At 30.4% G+C, this 17070-nt stretch overlaps 1 protein-coding gene across 1 annotated transcript; it reads left to right on the top strand.

The window, feature by feature from the left end:
• Positions 1-1330: 1330 nt before the first annotated feature.
• On the top strand, positions 1331-16256 carry LOC129918821 (SET and MYND domain-containing protein 4). The gene is made up of 2 exons (XM_055999564.1): positions 1331-2969; positions 15394-16256. The coding sequence occupies exons 1-2, from the start codon at positions 1582-1584 to the stop codon at positions 15761-15763; spliced, it is 1758 nt and encodes a 585-aa protein (XP_055855539.1). The 5' UTR covers positions 1331-1581; the 3' UTR covers positions 15764-16256.
• Positions 16257-17070: the final 814 nt, after the last annotated feature.

Raw genomic sequence — 17070 nt, 5'->3', positions numbered from 1 at the left:
CTTCGGTCAACCGGTTTTTCCGGTTCTTTTGTTCTCCCGGTTTAACCCGTTTTTTTTCGAAAAAAACGAACAAAAACCGGCTGAAAAAAAACTCCGAACAAAAAAAAGACCCGACGAGACAAAAAACTGAAAACACTCAAAACTTTCATTCCCTCTCTCAACTAACCATATTATAGGTCGTTTCAAATCAAAAGTCCTGACTCAGAGTTTTTTTTTGCCTTCCAATAAAATTGAGAACAAATAAACAAAAAACTCAATTTTATTGGCTCATTGCGACAAATCAACTCAAAAATAACAACAAATCTGAATTTGTTTATTAATGATTTCTATGGTGACGACTCCAAAATAATTGAAAAATAAAAATAAGATTTTTACTGCCCAATTATACAAATGAAAAGATGTGAAAAGAATTTTAAGTTATAAATTGCTATCATATAAACTGGACATTTCTGGTCCATCTTCACCTAGTCCTATAACAATATCTTTGGCAAAGTTATCCCAACTGCCTTCAAATGATAAATAACTTAATAACTATATGTTTTTTTGTATTGTCCGCGGATATGGAATGATGCAAGCCCGGGAGACTTGCCTCCACTTTCTGAGGCTAACCCAGTGAATCTCACAGACGGATCAATTAATTAAAATAGGGATATCAAGAACTCTTCTTCATTATTTTATCGTAATTTTAGAAAAAGTCAGTGCCTACGTTCTGTAACTCTCGCATCGAGAAATTTCTCGCATGAAACACGCAAATCGGAACAAAAATAATGTGAATCGACACAAAAATCATTTTCTCACATTCGTTTGTTTCTATAAACAAAATTTTCTCGCCTTGAAACATTTCTGAATGAAAATGCTTGACAGACTGGAAAAATGTGAATAAAATAAATGCTTCCTTCCAGTAAGCGAATGAGTTTTTTTTATTTTTGCTCAATTTTCCATAGGACTTTTGATTTGAAACGACCTATATTATAAATCTTCATTCATATTCAAGTCTGGTACGCTGCTCGCTCTAAAATAATAAATTTATCCGGAAAAAATAAAGAAACACACTCTTTATGTCGCAGATTTGAAAATGAGAAAGCATTAAATCCACCACAATCGCTCTATGTCGTGACTATTGTTGTTTTGTGTTTTGCCTTTCGTTTCGTACGAAATAGGGCCCAAATTTTTATGATTGTGTCATCACTTGTTTAAAATGGGCTAGCAAAAAAACAGCTATAGTGTCATATGGGCTTTAGAAGAACACGACCTTCATTTTGCTAGAAAAATTTGACATGTACTCTGTTCGAGACTCGTTTATGTTTATTTTTGTCTTTTTTTATCCAAACTGTCAAAAATTCCTTAGCTACCATAACCCCACATGGGGAAAATAGTTTTCGCGATTTTAATAAAGTATACGGTTGCTATTGCTTTTCATTTTCTATTCTAAAATAAGTTCAACTTCTTAATTTGCACTTCGTTTCCTTTTAAATAATATTACCGCTTAAAGTGGTTGCTGCCACAAATATAAAACACAACAAATTTTCAACCCCTCAAATTTCTATCAAAAGAACATACAAAAACACCACCATCCCAGCCATGGATGTCTACGAAGTAAGCGACGATTTGGTTAGGAAGCTTGCCGATTGGAAGCTAATCGGCATTGCCTCTGGAAAATTTAATTCCCTCCCCGACAATAATGCTAAAGTCAAATTCGTCGAAAATACCTTACATGATTTTAAATATTTTGATAAAATTAAAATTAATTGCACACTTCGCGCTCCTAAATGCAACAAGCGTTCCGAAGAATTTCGCATGCTTGGCAACAAACAATTCTCCCTCAAACAACGCAACTACTTTCATGCACTAGAGCTCTACAACAAGAGTATTTGTTTCTCCGAATTAAACTCTGAGAATATATCAATCGGTTATGCTAATCGCTCGGCGGTCCTCTTTGAATGGAAAAAGTATCGCGAATGCTTGGAAAACATTGAAATGGCAAGAAAAGCCAACTATCCCAAGCGTCTACAGCATAAGCTGGACAAAAGGGAAAAGGATTGCTTTCAACTGCAGGACACACAAGAACCTGAGATTGTACCGTATACGTTCGGAATGACCTATGATCGCCATCCGGTCATTCCATCCATTGCTGAGTGCCTTGAGTTGCGCTGTAGCAAGGAAATGGGTCGCTACATTTGCACTAATCGCGATCTTGCTGTTGGCGATGTGGTAGCATTCGAGGAACCATTTGCATCGTCCTTACTCGCCCCAATGCGATACATTCGATGTGCAAATTGCAAGCGAGAGAACTATCTGACTCTTATTCCCTGTGAGAATTGCACCAGTGCGATGTTTTGCAGTGAGACGTGCCGTCAAGAGGCACACGATACCTTCCACAAATACGAATGCCCCATTATAGACTTCATCTTCACTATGTTCAATAAGATCCATCAAATCGCTCTGCGAACTTGTTTGACTGCCCTAAGTATCTTTCCAAATATCGAGGAATGCATGACATTCTGCGCAGACCCTATTAACCAGAACCAATCAGCATTTACTATTGACCAATCGAATTTGACGCCTCGCGAACACTATCGAGCGATACATGGTTTAGTAACGAATCAAGAGCATCGAAGTACAAGTGATCTCTTCCAGCGGGCTGTTGTGTGTGCCGTATTGAAGAGGTTCGTTATTGAGCATACATCGTTAAAAGAATTTCTAGGCGGTCTGCAAGGAGAGAATTTCTTCACAGAGTTGCTTTTTAGACATTTGCAAACATCACCTTCGAATATGCATGGGATAGACTTGGTTGAGCAGGTGAACGAGACTAAGGACGATCAGACATTCGCGGGTGGGGCTTATGCGTTTTTCAGTTTGCTTAATCATTCGTGTGCCCCCAATACAATACGGATCTATAAAGGAACTCAAGCCATTTTGTTTGTTTTGCGACCGATTGCATCTAATGGGATTCTCTATGATAATTACGGGTAAACAAATATTTTTCTTTTATGATACGCTTTAAGATTATACTAGCATAAGTTCAAAATAGTTGGCAAAATTTGTTACAAACCACCGAGAACTTTTCGAAAAATCATACAAAACTGGGTTCTTATACTTAAAAAAAAAAAAAAAAACATGTAACTTTTATATTAACCCTTTGCTTCCTAGTGGTTTCACCATGAAACCACCTATTAATTATTTTTTATTTTTTATTGCAATAACCAAAATTTGAAAATTGTTGCATGAGCTATTGCATTATGAGTAGCACGACCAACAAAAAATTTAAAATATGTATAAAAGTTAATGTTTAGTTAGAGAAATGCAGGATTTGTGAGGGTTTTCTCAATTTTTCAAGTAGCCTTACGCTTAGAGCTATAAAATAAAATAACTGTAACACTGAAAGAGAATGATTATAATTGTTCTTCAATCTATGGAATAATGTAAACATGTTTTTCATCAGAAAATTTTCTTTTCCAATCTAAATACTCAGGGGCGGATCCAGGATTTTTTTCTGGGGGGGGGCACAAGGGACGGATTGGCAAAATCAACAGCAATAACAGTTAGAAATAAAGTGAAGTACCATACGACTGACTAACAAGCAGAAAATTTTAACGACCCACAGTGGTCTAAAACCTGGCCAAAAATATTTAGGCACATTTCCCACATCAAATAGGTACCAAATGACCAAAAAGTTATTCGGAAGGAAAAATTTTCATTTTCTTGTTACAGTAAAAGCCACTTAAGTGCTAACCCTCTTACTCCTGGATTAGCCGGAAGAAAAAAAATATAAAAAATCAGAAAATGCACGTACAATTCTGTGCTATATTAAAGTAAGTAATCTATTCTTTGTTTAATTTTTTGACTTAAGTTGTTTCACCAAATAGATTTTGAGAAATTAAGTTTTAAAGATGAAATTTTGAAAAAAAAAAATGTTTACGTTTTTTAATTGATTTTGTATAAAATTTTGCAATATTATGGACATAATTATACCATTAGTTAATGACCTAGTAGTTTTTAGTCAAATACTAAAGACTTCATTCTAATAAATATTAAAGTTCCTAATAGACCAGTGCCAATAATTTTTGAAAATAAAAAAATTATTAGCAGCATATGGGTGACGGGAAAATTTAGGATAAATGTGAGGATTAGAATCAAAACCCATTTTATCCACTTTCAGAGATTTCGAGTAAATCGAGAAAAACAAAATTAGAAAATCAAAAAATGTATGGATTTTGCTATTTTCTACATATTTTGTGGTCTGATATCTTAGCCATAAAATACAATTTGGGATTCAAATTTGGCTCACGTATGCATTTGAATAATAAGAACAAAACCTCATACCTAAGTCATTTTTTTTGAAAAGTGGATATAATGGGTTTTGATTCTGATCCACACAAATGGTATATGAAAGGGGAAAAATAAATTGCCCACAAAAAAATTGGGGGAAAGGGGGTGGGTGGGCGAAAAAGTGGGGTGGGTGCCAAAAATCATGGTTTTTTACAATTTCTGTCAAAACTAGACATCCCATCGAAAAAAGTCAAATGCAAAAGTTGTAGGTATTATAAATGTCTACAACTTTTACTCAAACAATTTTTTTCTATAACCTCAAAAATATTGGAAAAAATGCAAAAATACGATTTTTTGATTTTTTATTTTTATCTTTTACAAAAATGGTTGGATTTTAACAAAACTTGGTTAAAAACTATTTTGTTATGTTTTCTATCTATTAAAAATGTTTTTTGAGGAAAAAGTGAATTTTTGGATTTTTGACGAATTTAATTTGAAAAAATAGCCTATTTTTCAATCAAAAAAGTTACCGAAAAAATTTTTGATTTTTGAAAAGTTTGAAATGAAATTATTTACATTGAAACCTATTATTTAGGATTGTGTGGAAAAACTATACTTTTGTTTTAGAAAATATTGAGAAAAAATGGAAAAAAACAAAAAAACGATTTTTTAGATCGATTTTTCCGTAAATGACAGTAATATTGGCGAAAAATAATTTTCCATAGAAACTAAATTATACTTTTCTAATGGCCTTTGACCTTCTTAATTTGAATCTAGCATTAGAATAGCTCTAACGTGAAAAGTTTTTGAGATATTGAATTTTGAACGTCCAAAACACTATTTTTGTGATGTTTTGCATGGTAATATCTCAAAAACGTGATGTGATAGAATTTTTCTGACTTCGGATTCGAGCTCAGCACACAAAAAACCATTAGAAAAATATACTTTGATTTCTATAAAAAAAACTTTTTGACTAGTGAATTCGAACAAGGCATTCGATTTTTTCTTCCCTGTTCGAATTCACTAGTCAAAAAGTTTTTTTTTATAGAAATCAAAGTATATTTTTCTAATGGTTTTTTGTGTGCTGAGCTCGAATCCGAAGTCAGAAAAATTCTATCACATCACGTTTTTGAGATATTACCATGCAAAAAATCACAAAAATAGTGTTTTGGACGTTCAAAATTCAATATCTCAAAAACTTTTCACGTTAGAGCTATTCTAATGCTAGATTCAAATTAAGAAGGTCAAAGGACATTAGAAAAGTATAATTTAGTTTCTATAGAAAATTATTTCTCGCCAATATTACTGTCATTTATGGAAAAATCGATCTAAAAAATCGTTTTTTTGTTTTTTTCAATTTTTCTCAATATTTTCTAAAACAAAAGTATAGTTTTTCCACACAATCCTAAATAATAGGTTTTAATGTAAATAATTTCATTTCAAACTTTTCAAAAATCAAAAATTTTTTCGGTAACTTTTTTGATTGAAAAATAGGCTATTTTTTCAAATTAAATTCGTCAAAAATCCAAAAATTCACTTTTTCCTCAAAAAACATTTTTAATAGATAGAAAACATAACAAAGTAGTTTTTAACCAAGTTTTGTTAAAATCCAACCATTTTTGTAAAAGATAAAAATAAAAAATCAAAAAATCGTATTTTTGCATTTTTATCAATATTTTTTAAATTATGGAAAAAAATTGTTTGAGTAAAAGTTGTAGACATTTATACTACCTACAACTTTTGCATTTGACTTTTTTCGATGGGACGTCTAGTTTTGACAGAAATCGTAAAAAACCATGATTTTTGGCACCCACCCCACTTTTTCGCCCACCCACCCCCCTTCCCCTAATTTTTTTGTGGGCAATTTATTTTTCCGCTTTCATATACCATTTATCCTAAATTTTCCCACCACCCTTATGCTGCTAATAATTTGTTCAACTTTTGCCCTCTGAAAACCGGATTGGCACTGGTCTATAAGAATAACAAAAAAACTGAATCCTACTTTTTTGCCGGGAAACCCAGTTTTTTTTTTTTATTTGCATTAACCTTTTGTAACCCAAGGTCGTAAATTTAAAAATTAATAAGTCAATCGATTGGCCTTTATCTTTAATAAAACACGTATTTTTTAAAAATTCAATAAAGTCATTATTTACTTAGTTATTTCGATATTTTGGGAGTAAAAAAAAGTTTAAATAATTTATTTTTATATAAAAATTCAAAAATTCAAGCAAAAAACTATCTAATATTAATTTTTAGGCACTTTCCTAAAATCCAAAAATAAAACCCCGTGGGGTTTACTAACAAAAACTATTTTTTTTCTGAATTTCGTAGTTTTTATACAAATTTGCTTATTTTCAAAAAAAGCCCAACTTTCAACATTAACTGTCAATTAAAAACTATTGGTGCTATTTATTAGAAATTTGAAGTACTATTTCGATAAAGCAATACTTAAAGATTATAATATTAGAAGCTTCAAAAGAAAAAAAAATAGTTTGTAGAGCTTTTATGCAATCTTTTTCGGTTTGTTACAGAAATGTCACATGGGGCTACAAGGGGTTAAATTGTTTTAACCCTCAAGAATATTGTGTTCAAATCGTAGGTCTCTTGGAGCCAAATTGACCAAGTTATAAGTATTTTAATACTACCCTTAGGAACGTTTTAGTCTTTTAGTCCAGAGTTCAAAACTTTAAATCGTTATCCCCACAACTAATGTTTTCAACGCCGGTGCTCCTCATAACTTCAAAACTACTGCACCGATTCTTTTGAAATTTGGAACACTATTATTTTTACATATTTTTAGAGGTATCCCTGGAGAAATTTTCTCAATAAAATAATATTTATAAAAATCTATAAGTAAGGGTCGCTTTTGAGGAGTTTTTTTTCAAGGCGTCTTTATTTTCGGGGTGCAAACTTGGGCAAACTTCTGAAATGCAAGTTTGTTCTACATATATTGCAGTTCTATAATGTATAGTTTATGCAATTTTGTGACGTGTTCCGCTATTTTAAAAAAACTAATGTTGAAAAAAAACAACGAAAAAAGTGCAAATTTTTTAACCCCTCTGTATGAAAAAATAGAGTTGCATATAGGTACAATTATTTTTTTTATATCATTCAATGTCATTCGATGTCCATATCAAAATTTTTCACCAAAATCACTTTGAAAATTCACTTTTTTTTAAATCGAAAAATCGTTTATTTATTTGTGAGGTGGAGCTTTTCATGGGAAAGGGATGAAACAATCAACAAAATTCGCATTTTCAGCCAGAAATAGACAAGAATTTTACTCAAGTTCTTTCTGTTATTATTCATATATTTTTAAAACTCTTATAGTTTGATTTCCTTTAAGTATGAACTTTAAGTTCTGGGGGGGGGGGGGCACGTGCCCCCCCCTAAATCCGCCTATGTAAATACTAGTTTAATAAGACTTTTTGGTAAAACACATTGGTTTGTACGCGCATTTTTATCTTTTAGTTTTTTTTTACTAAAAATTTGACTTCAACTTTTGTACTCTCAGCTCAAAACATTCCTTATACAATGTAGTTACTAGTTCAATCATTATTTTTTTGTTTTCGTGTGTAATTAGAAAATATCAAAACTTTTTCTCAAGATTTTTGTAATTTTTGGTGAAAAAAATTTAAAAAAAAAGTTACTCCGGGAACAAAGGGTTAAGAGTACGGAAATACGGAAATTACACATTTAGTTTACTAACGACTTACGTTCTTCTTTAAAAGCTTCAACAAAAACAATTTGTCTTTTTTCTACAGTTCTAAAGCTATTCTTTATTTTTATTTTATTCGCAAAGAACTATCGTATGATATAATGTTATTATATACATGGGACATGCCGCAGCATGTTGGATAGCCGCGATCCGGTTGAAAAATAATTTTCTATTTTTTTTAGATTTATATTTGACTTCCTTTCTCTACCGGATGTAAAACCTAAAATTTTTATATGTAGGGGAGAGTGGGGTACTTTTGAACACGGGGCACATTTGGACACTGCATATAAAATTTTAGTTTATCAATCTTTTTTAGAAGTTATTTGATATTTGAACCCATCAACACCATATCCAAAAAACCTGAATGACTTTCCTGGGTTATCTCAGATGGCTTTCAGATTTATACTGCCGTGCTAAGCAAAAAGGGCGTATGAGCCAAAAATCAAAAAATTAGTTTGTGGCATATTTGAAAACGTTAAGCAGTACTTTATTTTTGGGTGCGATTAAAAAATCGCATTTCCAACTTGAAATAGCAAAAACCCGCAAATGAAAAAGGGCACATATCCATTTTCTATCATGATACTAAGCAAAAAGGGCGTATGAACCATTTACTAAGCAAAAAAGGCACATAAGTCATAATTCTTTGCGTATAATAATAATATAATAATTTTAACTATATGCCTGTAAGACCTAAGGTCTTTTAAATGCATACTGCACGGCACTAGTTAGAAGAAATAGAAAGAAAGGAAAGAATTTTTTGTTGGTACAGTGAATTGAGAATAAGATGATTATTATCTCATATAATCCCACGGATGGCTTCCAAGCTGGGGGATAAAGAAAAGAATGCTGCCTGAGGTAGGGCTCGAACTCACACCTCCAGGCTAGCAGTCAAGCACTACATCCACTGCACCATTGCCACCCGCAATGTGTCCTTTTTAACTTAGTATCTCACAACTTTGTTGGTTCATACGCGCTTAAAATCAAAAACTTTGATTTAAAAATTAAGAAAATTTTTTTAAAATATTAATTTCGGATTTTTTTTTAACTTAATTTTTTTTTTTTTTTAATCAAATTTTTCAAAAAGGATCAAATTTTGTTTTAAGAGTTAACCCCAACTCGAGATTTAAATTACAATTTGAAAATTGTTTTATTCAATAATTTTATTCTTAACTCCCTTGTTTCAATCCAAAAGTTGGCCAGCTTGCCGTTTGGAAAATATCCCTGGGATATTTGTGACATTTTATGTCGAATTCCTTTCAATGCAAAAATCGAATTTTCGGCGATCTTGAAGCGAATTTTTTCTGAAAATCATGTTCAATAGAAAAAAAAATCGCCTCAAACGAAGCAGAATTCGATTTTTTTTTAATCCCTCTTTTTTGAAAGATTTACACGGATTTGCACACACACTTGGAACATTTGGCATTTCTTAAACGTCAAGTTGAAAGATTGCTTCGTGTTGTCTGTTTATTTGAGGACACCAACTTCAAATAAAGTGTAAATTATAATCGTTTATCGTATTTTTATTGCGGAAAAATATGAAATCAATAAAAAAAAAAACAATGTGCGATCAAAATATATTTTTTCCTGACATACTTCTTGTGAAAAAGCCCAATTACTGTGAATTTTCTTCCAGTGATTGTCTTCAGGAAATTGTTTCTCTGTAAAACCACAGCATACGGCCAAAATAATTAACCATCTACTTCATCTTCACTCAGATCTTAATAATATCTCCCATTTCCTATTGATTTTGATTAAATTAAATTTATGTTATCGAAGAAAATAAACAAAATTATTGATCAAAGAGAACTCTGTTTTATTTTGCAGAAATTGTTTTGATTTCAGCTTGACGTTCGTGTAAAAATTGTTGTCAAATAACACACATACAATCGCAAAAAGAATTCGGTCTGTTTTCATGTTCCTTTTTAACACCAAAAATTCGATGTTTTTGAGGCGATTCAAAAAATTGAAAGGAATTCGACATTAATCAATTTGAAATCAAATTTAAATGTTTCATTCCGATTAAGTGTCAAAGATTTTTTTTTTTAATTAATGGCCTCATATTCTCTTATATGTACATTAGGGTGGACCAAAAAAAATTATTTTTCATTATTTTAATTTGCTCTACCGATAACTTGTTTTCTCGACACAAAATAATGCTACCCAAATTTTTTCAGAATTTTTCGATGATGTTTAGGGGTTGCGCGTACCCCTTTTATAAAAAAAATAAGCTCTTTTAGTTTTTATTTTTTTTATAGCTTAAATAATTTTTTAATCGAAAAGCTGTTTGAGTAAAAAGTATTGAGTTTCAATAGATCTACTTACATCAATTTTTCTTTTTTCAAAAAAAAATATTTTTGACTAATTACCAGGCGTTAGAAGTCGAAATTACTGATAAATGCTGGGAAAAAAGCCTTAAAACTATGTTTTACTCTTTTTTATAACGGTTAAAATTATTTTTATCGTATTCCTCATCAAATTTACTATAAAAACAGTGCTTTTATATTGCTCAATTCTTCTTAAATTGATAAAAGAAAAATAATTTTTAAAAAAGATCGTACCAAAACAAGTGAAGGAAAAATGGGGGAGGGTACTATATCTTGGGCGCCGAGATTTGATAACGGTATTTTGTAGAGGAGTTGAATACGATCATTTTTTTTGAGAAAATTGAAAAATAAAAAAAATTCTTTTTTTCTCAGACCAACTCGAGATCGTACTTCTGGTTCCCCGAAATTTTAATTTGAAAACTATCCATATTTTTTAATGATGTTGTTAATGATGCAGCGTCTTATAATATTGAATATCGAATATGTTTTTTGATGGTGGAAAAAATATCGAAAACAGCCATAAAAAGAATTTTTTTATTTTTCAATTTTCTCAAAAACTAGGAAGCGTTCAAACATGTGGACGTCAGTATTTGATAAGGAATCAATTGTGACACTTTATTTTATCAGCCATTTTTTGTATTGTAATCCACAATCTTGACAAAAATAGTATTTAATGTGTTTTTTTAAACTTTTTTTCCCAATTTTTTAATTTTAAATCGATTATTTCAAAAACAATTGATTGAAATAACTACACTTTAAAATTAGAATAAAGTGTACAGTTCTAGCTTTTGAAAAAAGTATCATTTATAACTGTAAGTGTTGCCACTGTTTTTTAATATTTTTTTTTATTATTTAAAGTCATTTTTTAGAAAATTGCCATTCCCGCCTAAACGGAGCCAGATAGACCACCCCTCCCATAGTAAAAAATGATCGTATTCAACTCCTCTACAAAATACCGTTATCAAATCTCGGCGCCCAAGATATAGTACCCTCCCCCATTTTTCCTTCACTTGTTTTGGTACGATCTTTTTTAAAAATTATTTTTCTTTTATCAATTTAAGAAGAATTGAGCAATATAAAAGCACTGTTTTTATAGTAAATTTGATGAGGAATACGATAAAAATAATTTTAACCGTTATAAAACAGAGTAAAACATAGTTTTAAGGCTTTTTTCCCAGCATTTATCAGTAATTTCGACTTCTAACGCCTGGTAATTAGTCAAAAATATTTTTTTTTTGAAAAAAGAAAAATTGATGTAAGTAGATCTATTGAAACTCAATACTTTTTACTCAAACAGCTTTTCGATTAAAAAATTATTTAAGCTATAAAAAAAATAAAAACTAAAAGAGCTTATTTTTTTTATAAAAGGGGTACGCGCAACCCCTAAACATCATCGAAAAATTCTGAAAAAATTTGGGTAGCATTATTTTGTGTCGAGAAAACAAGTTATCGGTAGAGCAAATTAAAATAATGAAAAAATGATTTTTTTTGGTCCACCCTAATGTACATACTTTAAATGGCTATATTATGATATGCACATGTTTTTACATCAAACCAATATAATCTCGGGGGAAACTTGGAACTCATTTGCACTGAAGAAAGTAGACTTTCCGAGAGCACGAAAAGAAATAACACAGGAAATGTTTTTTGGGCAGAAAAAAATCAAGATAAAACAAGAATTTTTAGCACACATCATTTTTTATCTATTTTAAATTTTCCAACCATGTACAATGTACATATCGTCGGTGAAACCAGAAAAGTGTGTAACTCCATTTTAGCAAATTTTATAGGAGAGCAAAAAAACAAAATCTTTTTGAAGGCATTTGTATGAGTTTTCATTTTCTAATTTGCTTATAAAATAAAAACCATGACTTTGAAGGGGATTCTGAGTTTAAGGAACGGTAGATATTAGGTTTGTCTAACAGATGGCATTCAAATCTAATTTTCAGAAAATTTGGAGTTACACACTTTTCTGGTTTCACCGACGATATGTATGTATGAAAAAAAGCGATTGAATTCCTTTTTCGAAAATATATTTATTTTGGCATGATGTTGTTTTGGCTTCCTTTTAAACACAATGGTCATCCGTTCCGTCATTTTCATTATACATTAGACAACCAAAAAACTAAAATCCAATTTTTATGTTTTTTTTCCTTTTAATTTTCACACATTTGACACAAAAATAAAACTTAAAACATGACATTTCAATTAAAATCTCAAGTTTACTCGACAAACTTCTGATATTTTCGGAAGTTGAGAAAATCAAAAGTTGATTTAACTTGAAATTTGAAAACTCAAAGCTATAACCGTTAACTTTCAGTGAATAAAATCGAATTCTCAAGTTGAAAATAAAAATCCTCGAGTTGTTTTCAACTTTGAGTGAATAAAATTGCCATAAGTATGTTATATGTTGAATTATTATTTTTTATGGTTTTTTTGTTTGTTTGTTTTTTTTTTTTTAAGAATCTGGAAGAGCACATTTGCACTCTATGTGTTTTACTTATTAAAAAAGGGCGCAGGTTTCTCCATATTCTTTTAAAATTTATTAAAATATTTAATTTAAAGGTGCGGATACCAGAAACTATAAAGTTCAATTTACTAAAAACTACAAAAGTGGATATGCGGCCTTTTTGCTTAGAACGGCATTGCACATCTTATGTGCTTTACTAAGCAAAAAGGACGTATGTCCATTTTCTCTTCACACAACATATTATAAAATCATGAATGCCATAAAATAATACACTTTTTTAAAAGAATATATCATTTTTTTAAATTTTGAAAAATATTTAATTTAAGGGTGCGAAATCCAGAAACACTAATTCATTTATCTCAAAACTACAAAAATGGATATGCGCCCTTTTTGCTTAGCACGGCAGTATAGGTGGAAGGTGATTTTTATAGTGGTTTTGCATTATTTCAGTTTTTTAGTTGTAAGAGTTAAAAAAAAATTGGTGCGTGATTTCAAAACGTAATACAATTTTTGTTTATGTTTAATAAATTTTAAACTAAATCACGGTGATTATATGTATACCTACATCAGACCAGAGCGTTGTAGGTTAAACCCAAAGTTCAATCTTCTATGATGGCATTAACTATTTTAATAATTTACCAAGTGGAGTGAAGAGTGAAAATAATTTAAATACATTCAAAAAAAATTTGTGTGAATTTATTAAAATTGATATAAACTAATACAAATAATACACGTAAGATCATAAGTATATGAAATATTAACAATTAATAGTATATTTAAAAGTGTTTTAACTAATCTCGTTTTTAATTACCTCTTCTAGTGGTAGGGACTAATAGAGCCCAATCTTATTTATAAGATGGGTACTCTTGGCTTTAGCCAGGATGGTATGCGGAAACTCTATTAGTTTAAATTTAAAGGTTATTTTTTTCAGAGTTTTCATTACTTTTTGGTTCCTTCAATATGATATAATAAATCAATTTTGAGATTGTGTATGTTCTTATTAAAAAACTAATAAAAAGTTGAGTGTTATTTATTCATTACAACGAAACTAAAACTGCTGTTCAAAAGTGCCCTATATATTTATATATACATTTATTATACCAGGGCGTCTCGTCAGGGTGTGCAATGCAATGTCAGGGTGTCCCATCGAATAATGGCCCTTATTGCAATTGTCGTTTCTCTATCGATAGACGATTTTGTCGATAGTCGATCAATTTTGTACTGTAAATCTGTATCGATAGACGATTGTTGTTGATTTTCGATCATCGAAAAACAATTTTGGTATTGGGAATGTCTATTGTGATCGATATTTTTTGTTTTATTGTTCGATTTTTTTCTTTTACAATTTTGCTATCGAGTGGACTCAAGTTCATTAGTTCAACAGCAAAAATCCTTGTCGAAAGAGACACATAATAGCGAAACAAATATTTATCGCATCGAAAGTTAAACCACACTCGCAATAAACGCCATTATTTGTCTAATATTAATGACACTCACAATTATGCAAAATTACACAACCCATAAAACCTGCATCATTATTGTCCTTTCAAAATTCTTTCTTCGATCGTTTAGAAGCAAAACAAAAAAATAAACTCGCACGAAATCTCGTTGTATACATTTTCTGTTGAATTGAATAAATTCATCTAACTCAACTCCATTCAAACTACAAGATTTTTCGCATTATCGAACCCCATCGTCATTTGTTACCCGGGAGTAGAGCATACATAAAATGTTTAGAGGGGAAGTGCTTATTTAATACATTAATTAATTATGGATCAAATGAAATATGCTCATAATCGGAATTAAGGGCTCTCAGAATTTGGTAACTTGTTCATCACAACTTCTTAAGGTTTTCAGTTAAATGCATTCTTGTGAAATTTCGAAAAATACCTACTTTGCAACAGAATTTTGCTTCCTCCACCCATAATTGATTTTACAATTCTTTCACCAAAATATTGCCTAATAATATGAAACAAATAATTAATGAAAATATTTTTTATTTTATATTTTATTTTTGCTGCAAATTAACAGTGCCAAGTTTTATAAAGACTCAATATCTTACTTTTATTTCAAAGCAAAATGCCGAAAAAAATGTGTATGGCGTGACACTGGTTTATTATTCTAAAAACTTATCCGGGTATTGCAGTTTTCAAAAAAGTATAAAAGTTTCTAAAGTTTAAGTTAGATCGAAAAATATAACATTTTCTCAAACTACATACATTGCTTGTTTATTTCTATTTGAACAAAAGCCTCTATTTTTATTTGTTACAATTTGAAATCAACAAAACATGTCTTTTTCAGAGCAAAAACACAAACAAAAATAAACACATTTTCTCAAAACGTTGTTTGTTTATTTCTCTTTGAACAAAAGCCTGTATTTATGTTTGTTACATGTTTTTTCAGAGCAAAAAAAAAAAACAAACAAGAAGTTGGCCTACCAGCATAATATATCGTTTGATGGATTGTATACAAAAAGCTTGAACATAATTACCTCCCCGTTTGGAATAAAAATTTCTTTTTTTTTGTATTTTATTTTTTGGTGTTCTCAAGAAATAGATTACTTAAATTAATGTTCTTGGTGCTAAGTATAAAATGTATGATCTTTTTTTCAGAAATCATTTTGCTCTTCAACGAAAAAAGGATCGAATTGAAAATCTACAAATGCAATACCGCTTCTCTTGTAATTGTGAAGCTTGTGAAGGCGAATACCCTATGTTTAGTCAAATGCAACCTAAACCAGGAGTGCCATATGTGAATAATGAAGCAGATATGGAACGTCTAATGAATTACGACTGGGAGTTTGCGTTGAGCAAATATCGAGATTATTGTGAGATTCTGAATCAATATGCCTACTCTTATCCTTGTACCCAGATTGGCCATGCAGAGGAAAGTCTTAAAATGGCATTGCACATTTTAGTAGATGCGGTACCACTTAAGGCAAAGAAACAAGCTAAAGATTTTTCACAAGAACAGTTAAAGTAAACAAAATTTAAACTACGCGCAATATATTTTTTTATGTTTTATTTCAATTTGTCTTTTTAATTGATAACAATTTGTACATGCCCAAAAATCCTGATTATTAAAAGTTTTAATATTTGATTGTTTTTTTTTTAATTTCATGTGTCATTTCTTTTTAATAAAACGAACAATTCATCTCAAAAGTTTATATTTATTAACAGAAACACTATTCATACCTTGCATGCCTTAATGTGACTTGGTCCAATGAAAAAAAAACTCATTAATTTTAAATGATAATAGCTCAAAATTCACGCCCAATGTGGTTAAGTTAATACTTTAAATTAAAAAAAAAAATTATTAGTGAGAAATGTATTAACGAATTTTATAATTTTCTATTTATTTGCTTACATTTTTTTATATAAAAAAAAAAACTTAATTACATACAAGAAAAGTATATGTAAAGGATACATATTTTCTAAATTGAACAAGCGATTTAATAAATTTTGTTATAATATTATGATTTTGCTCTTTGTTTTAAAAGAAACAATATATTATTGTTCGATTTTTTTTTAAGTTCTTAATAAGTTGACAATCACGAGTTAAGTATAGTCTAAAGAAAAACTGATGAATATCCCTATTATGTAACTTTATCACTGGCGATAAACATTTTTGGACGTCTTTTTGAATCCATTTTCTTCCATAGATAATTTGCTTTATCAAATTCAGAATTTATGATTTTATTTTAATGAAATAAAATGGATTTTAAGGTCATTAAATCATTTTATCGCAAATGATAATAGTTTCAGAACAGAACTGGGACACATGGGTCATGCTCAGCTTTTCGTGCTATTTGAAAGGGGTTTCCGTGTCGCTTTTGAATCGAAATGAAATGAAAATTTAAAATTTTCCCCCGTTTGTGGGAAAAATGCAGCCGCACGCTGCGTTCGACTGTGGTTCGGTGAACTAATAATTTGTCATCATCGTGCAGCTGTGGCTCGGTAAAAAGGTAATTTTTGATCATGGTGCGGCTTTGGCTCGGCAAAAAAATCGTGTTGCGACCGTGTTTCAGCGATAGTTCGACTCTCAAAACTACGGGCGGAGCACTGTGGGGCAGACTTGGAAAATACCCTTAAATTCGAATATTGATTTCTTTGTGTAAATCAGTTGTTAGACGAAGTTATAATTACTGTTTGTCTACTAAACTAAGGCCCTTATTGCGAGTGTCTATTTTTATTTTTTTTTTTTGCTATCGACTCAAATCAAGTTCATAGATCACAATAGCAAATATTTTTGTCGAAAGAGATACACAATACCAAAACATATATTTTTCG

This window comes from Episyrphus balteatus, chromosome 4 (assembly GCF_945859705.1).
Source record: "Episyrphus balteatus chromosome 4, idEpiBalt1.1, whole genome shotgun sequence".
In the NCBI taxonomy this organism is placed as follows: domain Eukaryota; kingdom Metazoa; phylum Arthropoda; class Insecta; order Diptera; family Syrphidae; genus Episyrphus; species Episyrphus balteatus.
Note: the sequence above shows the minus strand (reverse complement) of the source record. Positions and strands in the feature narration are given on the sequence as shown.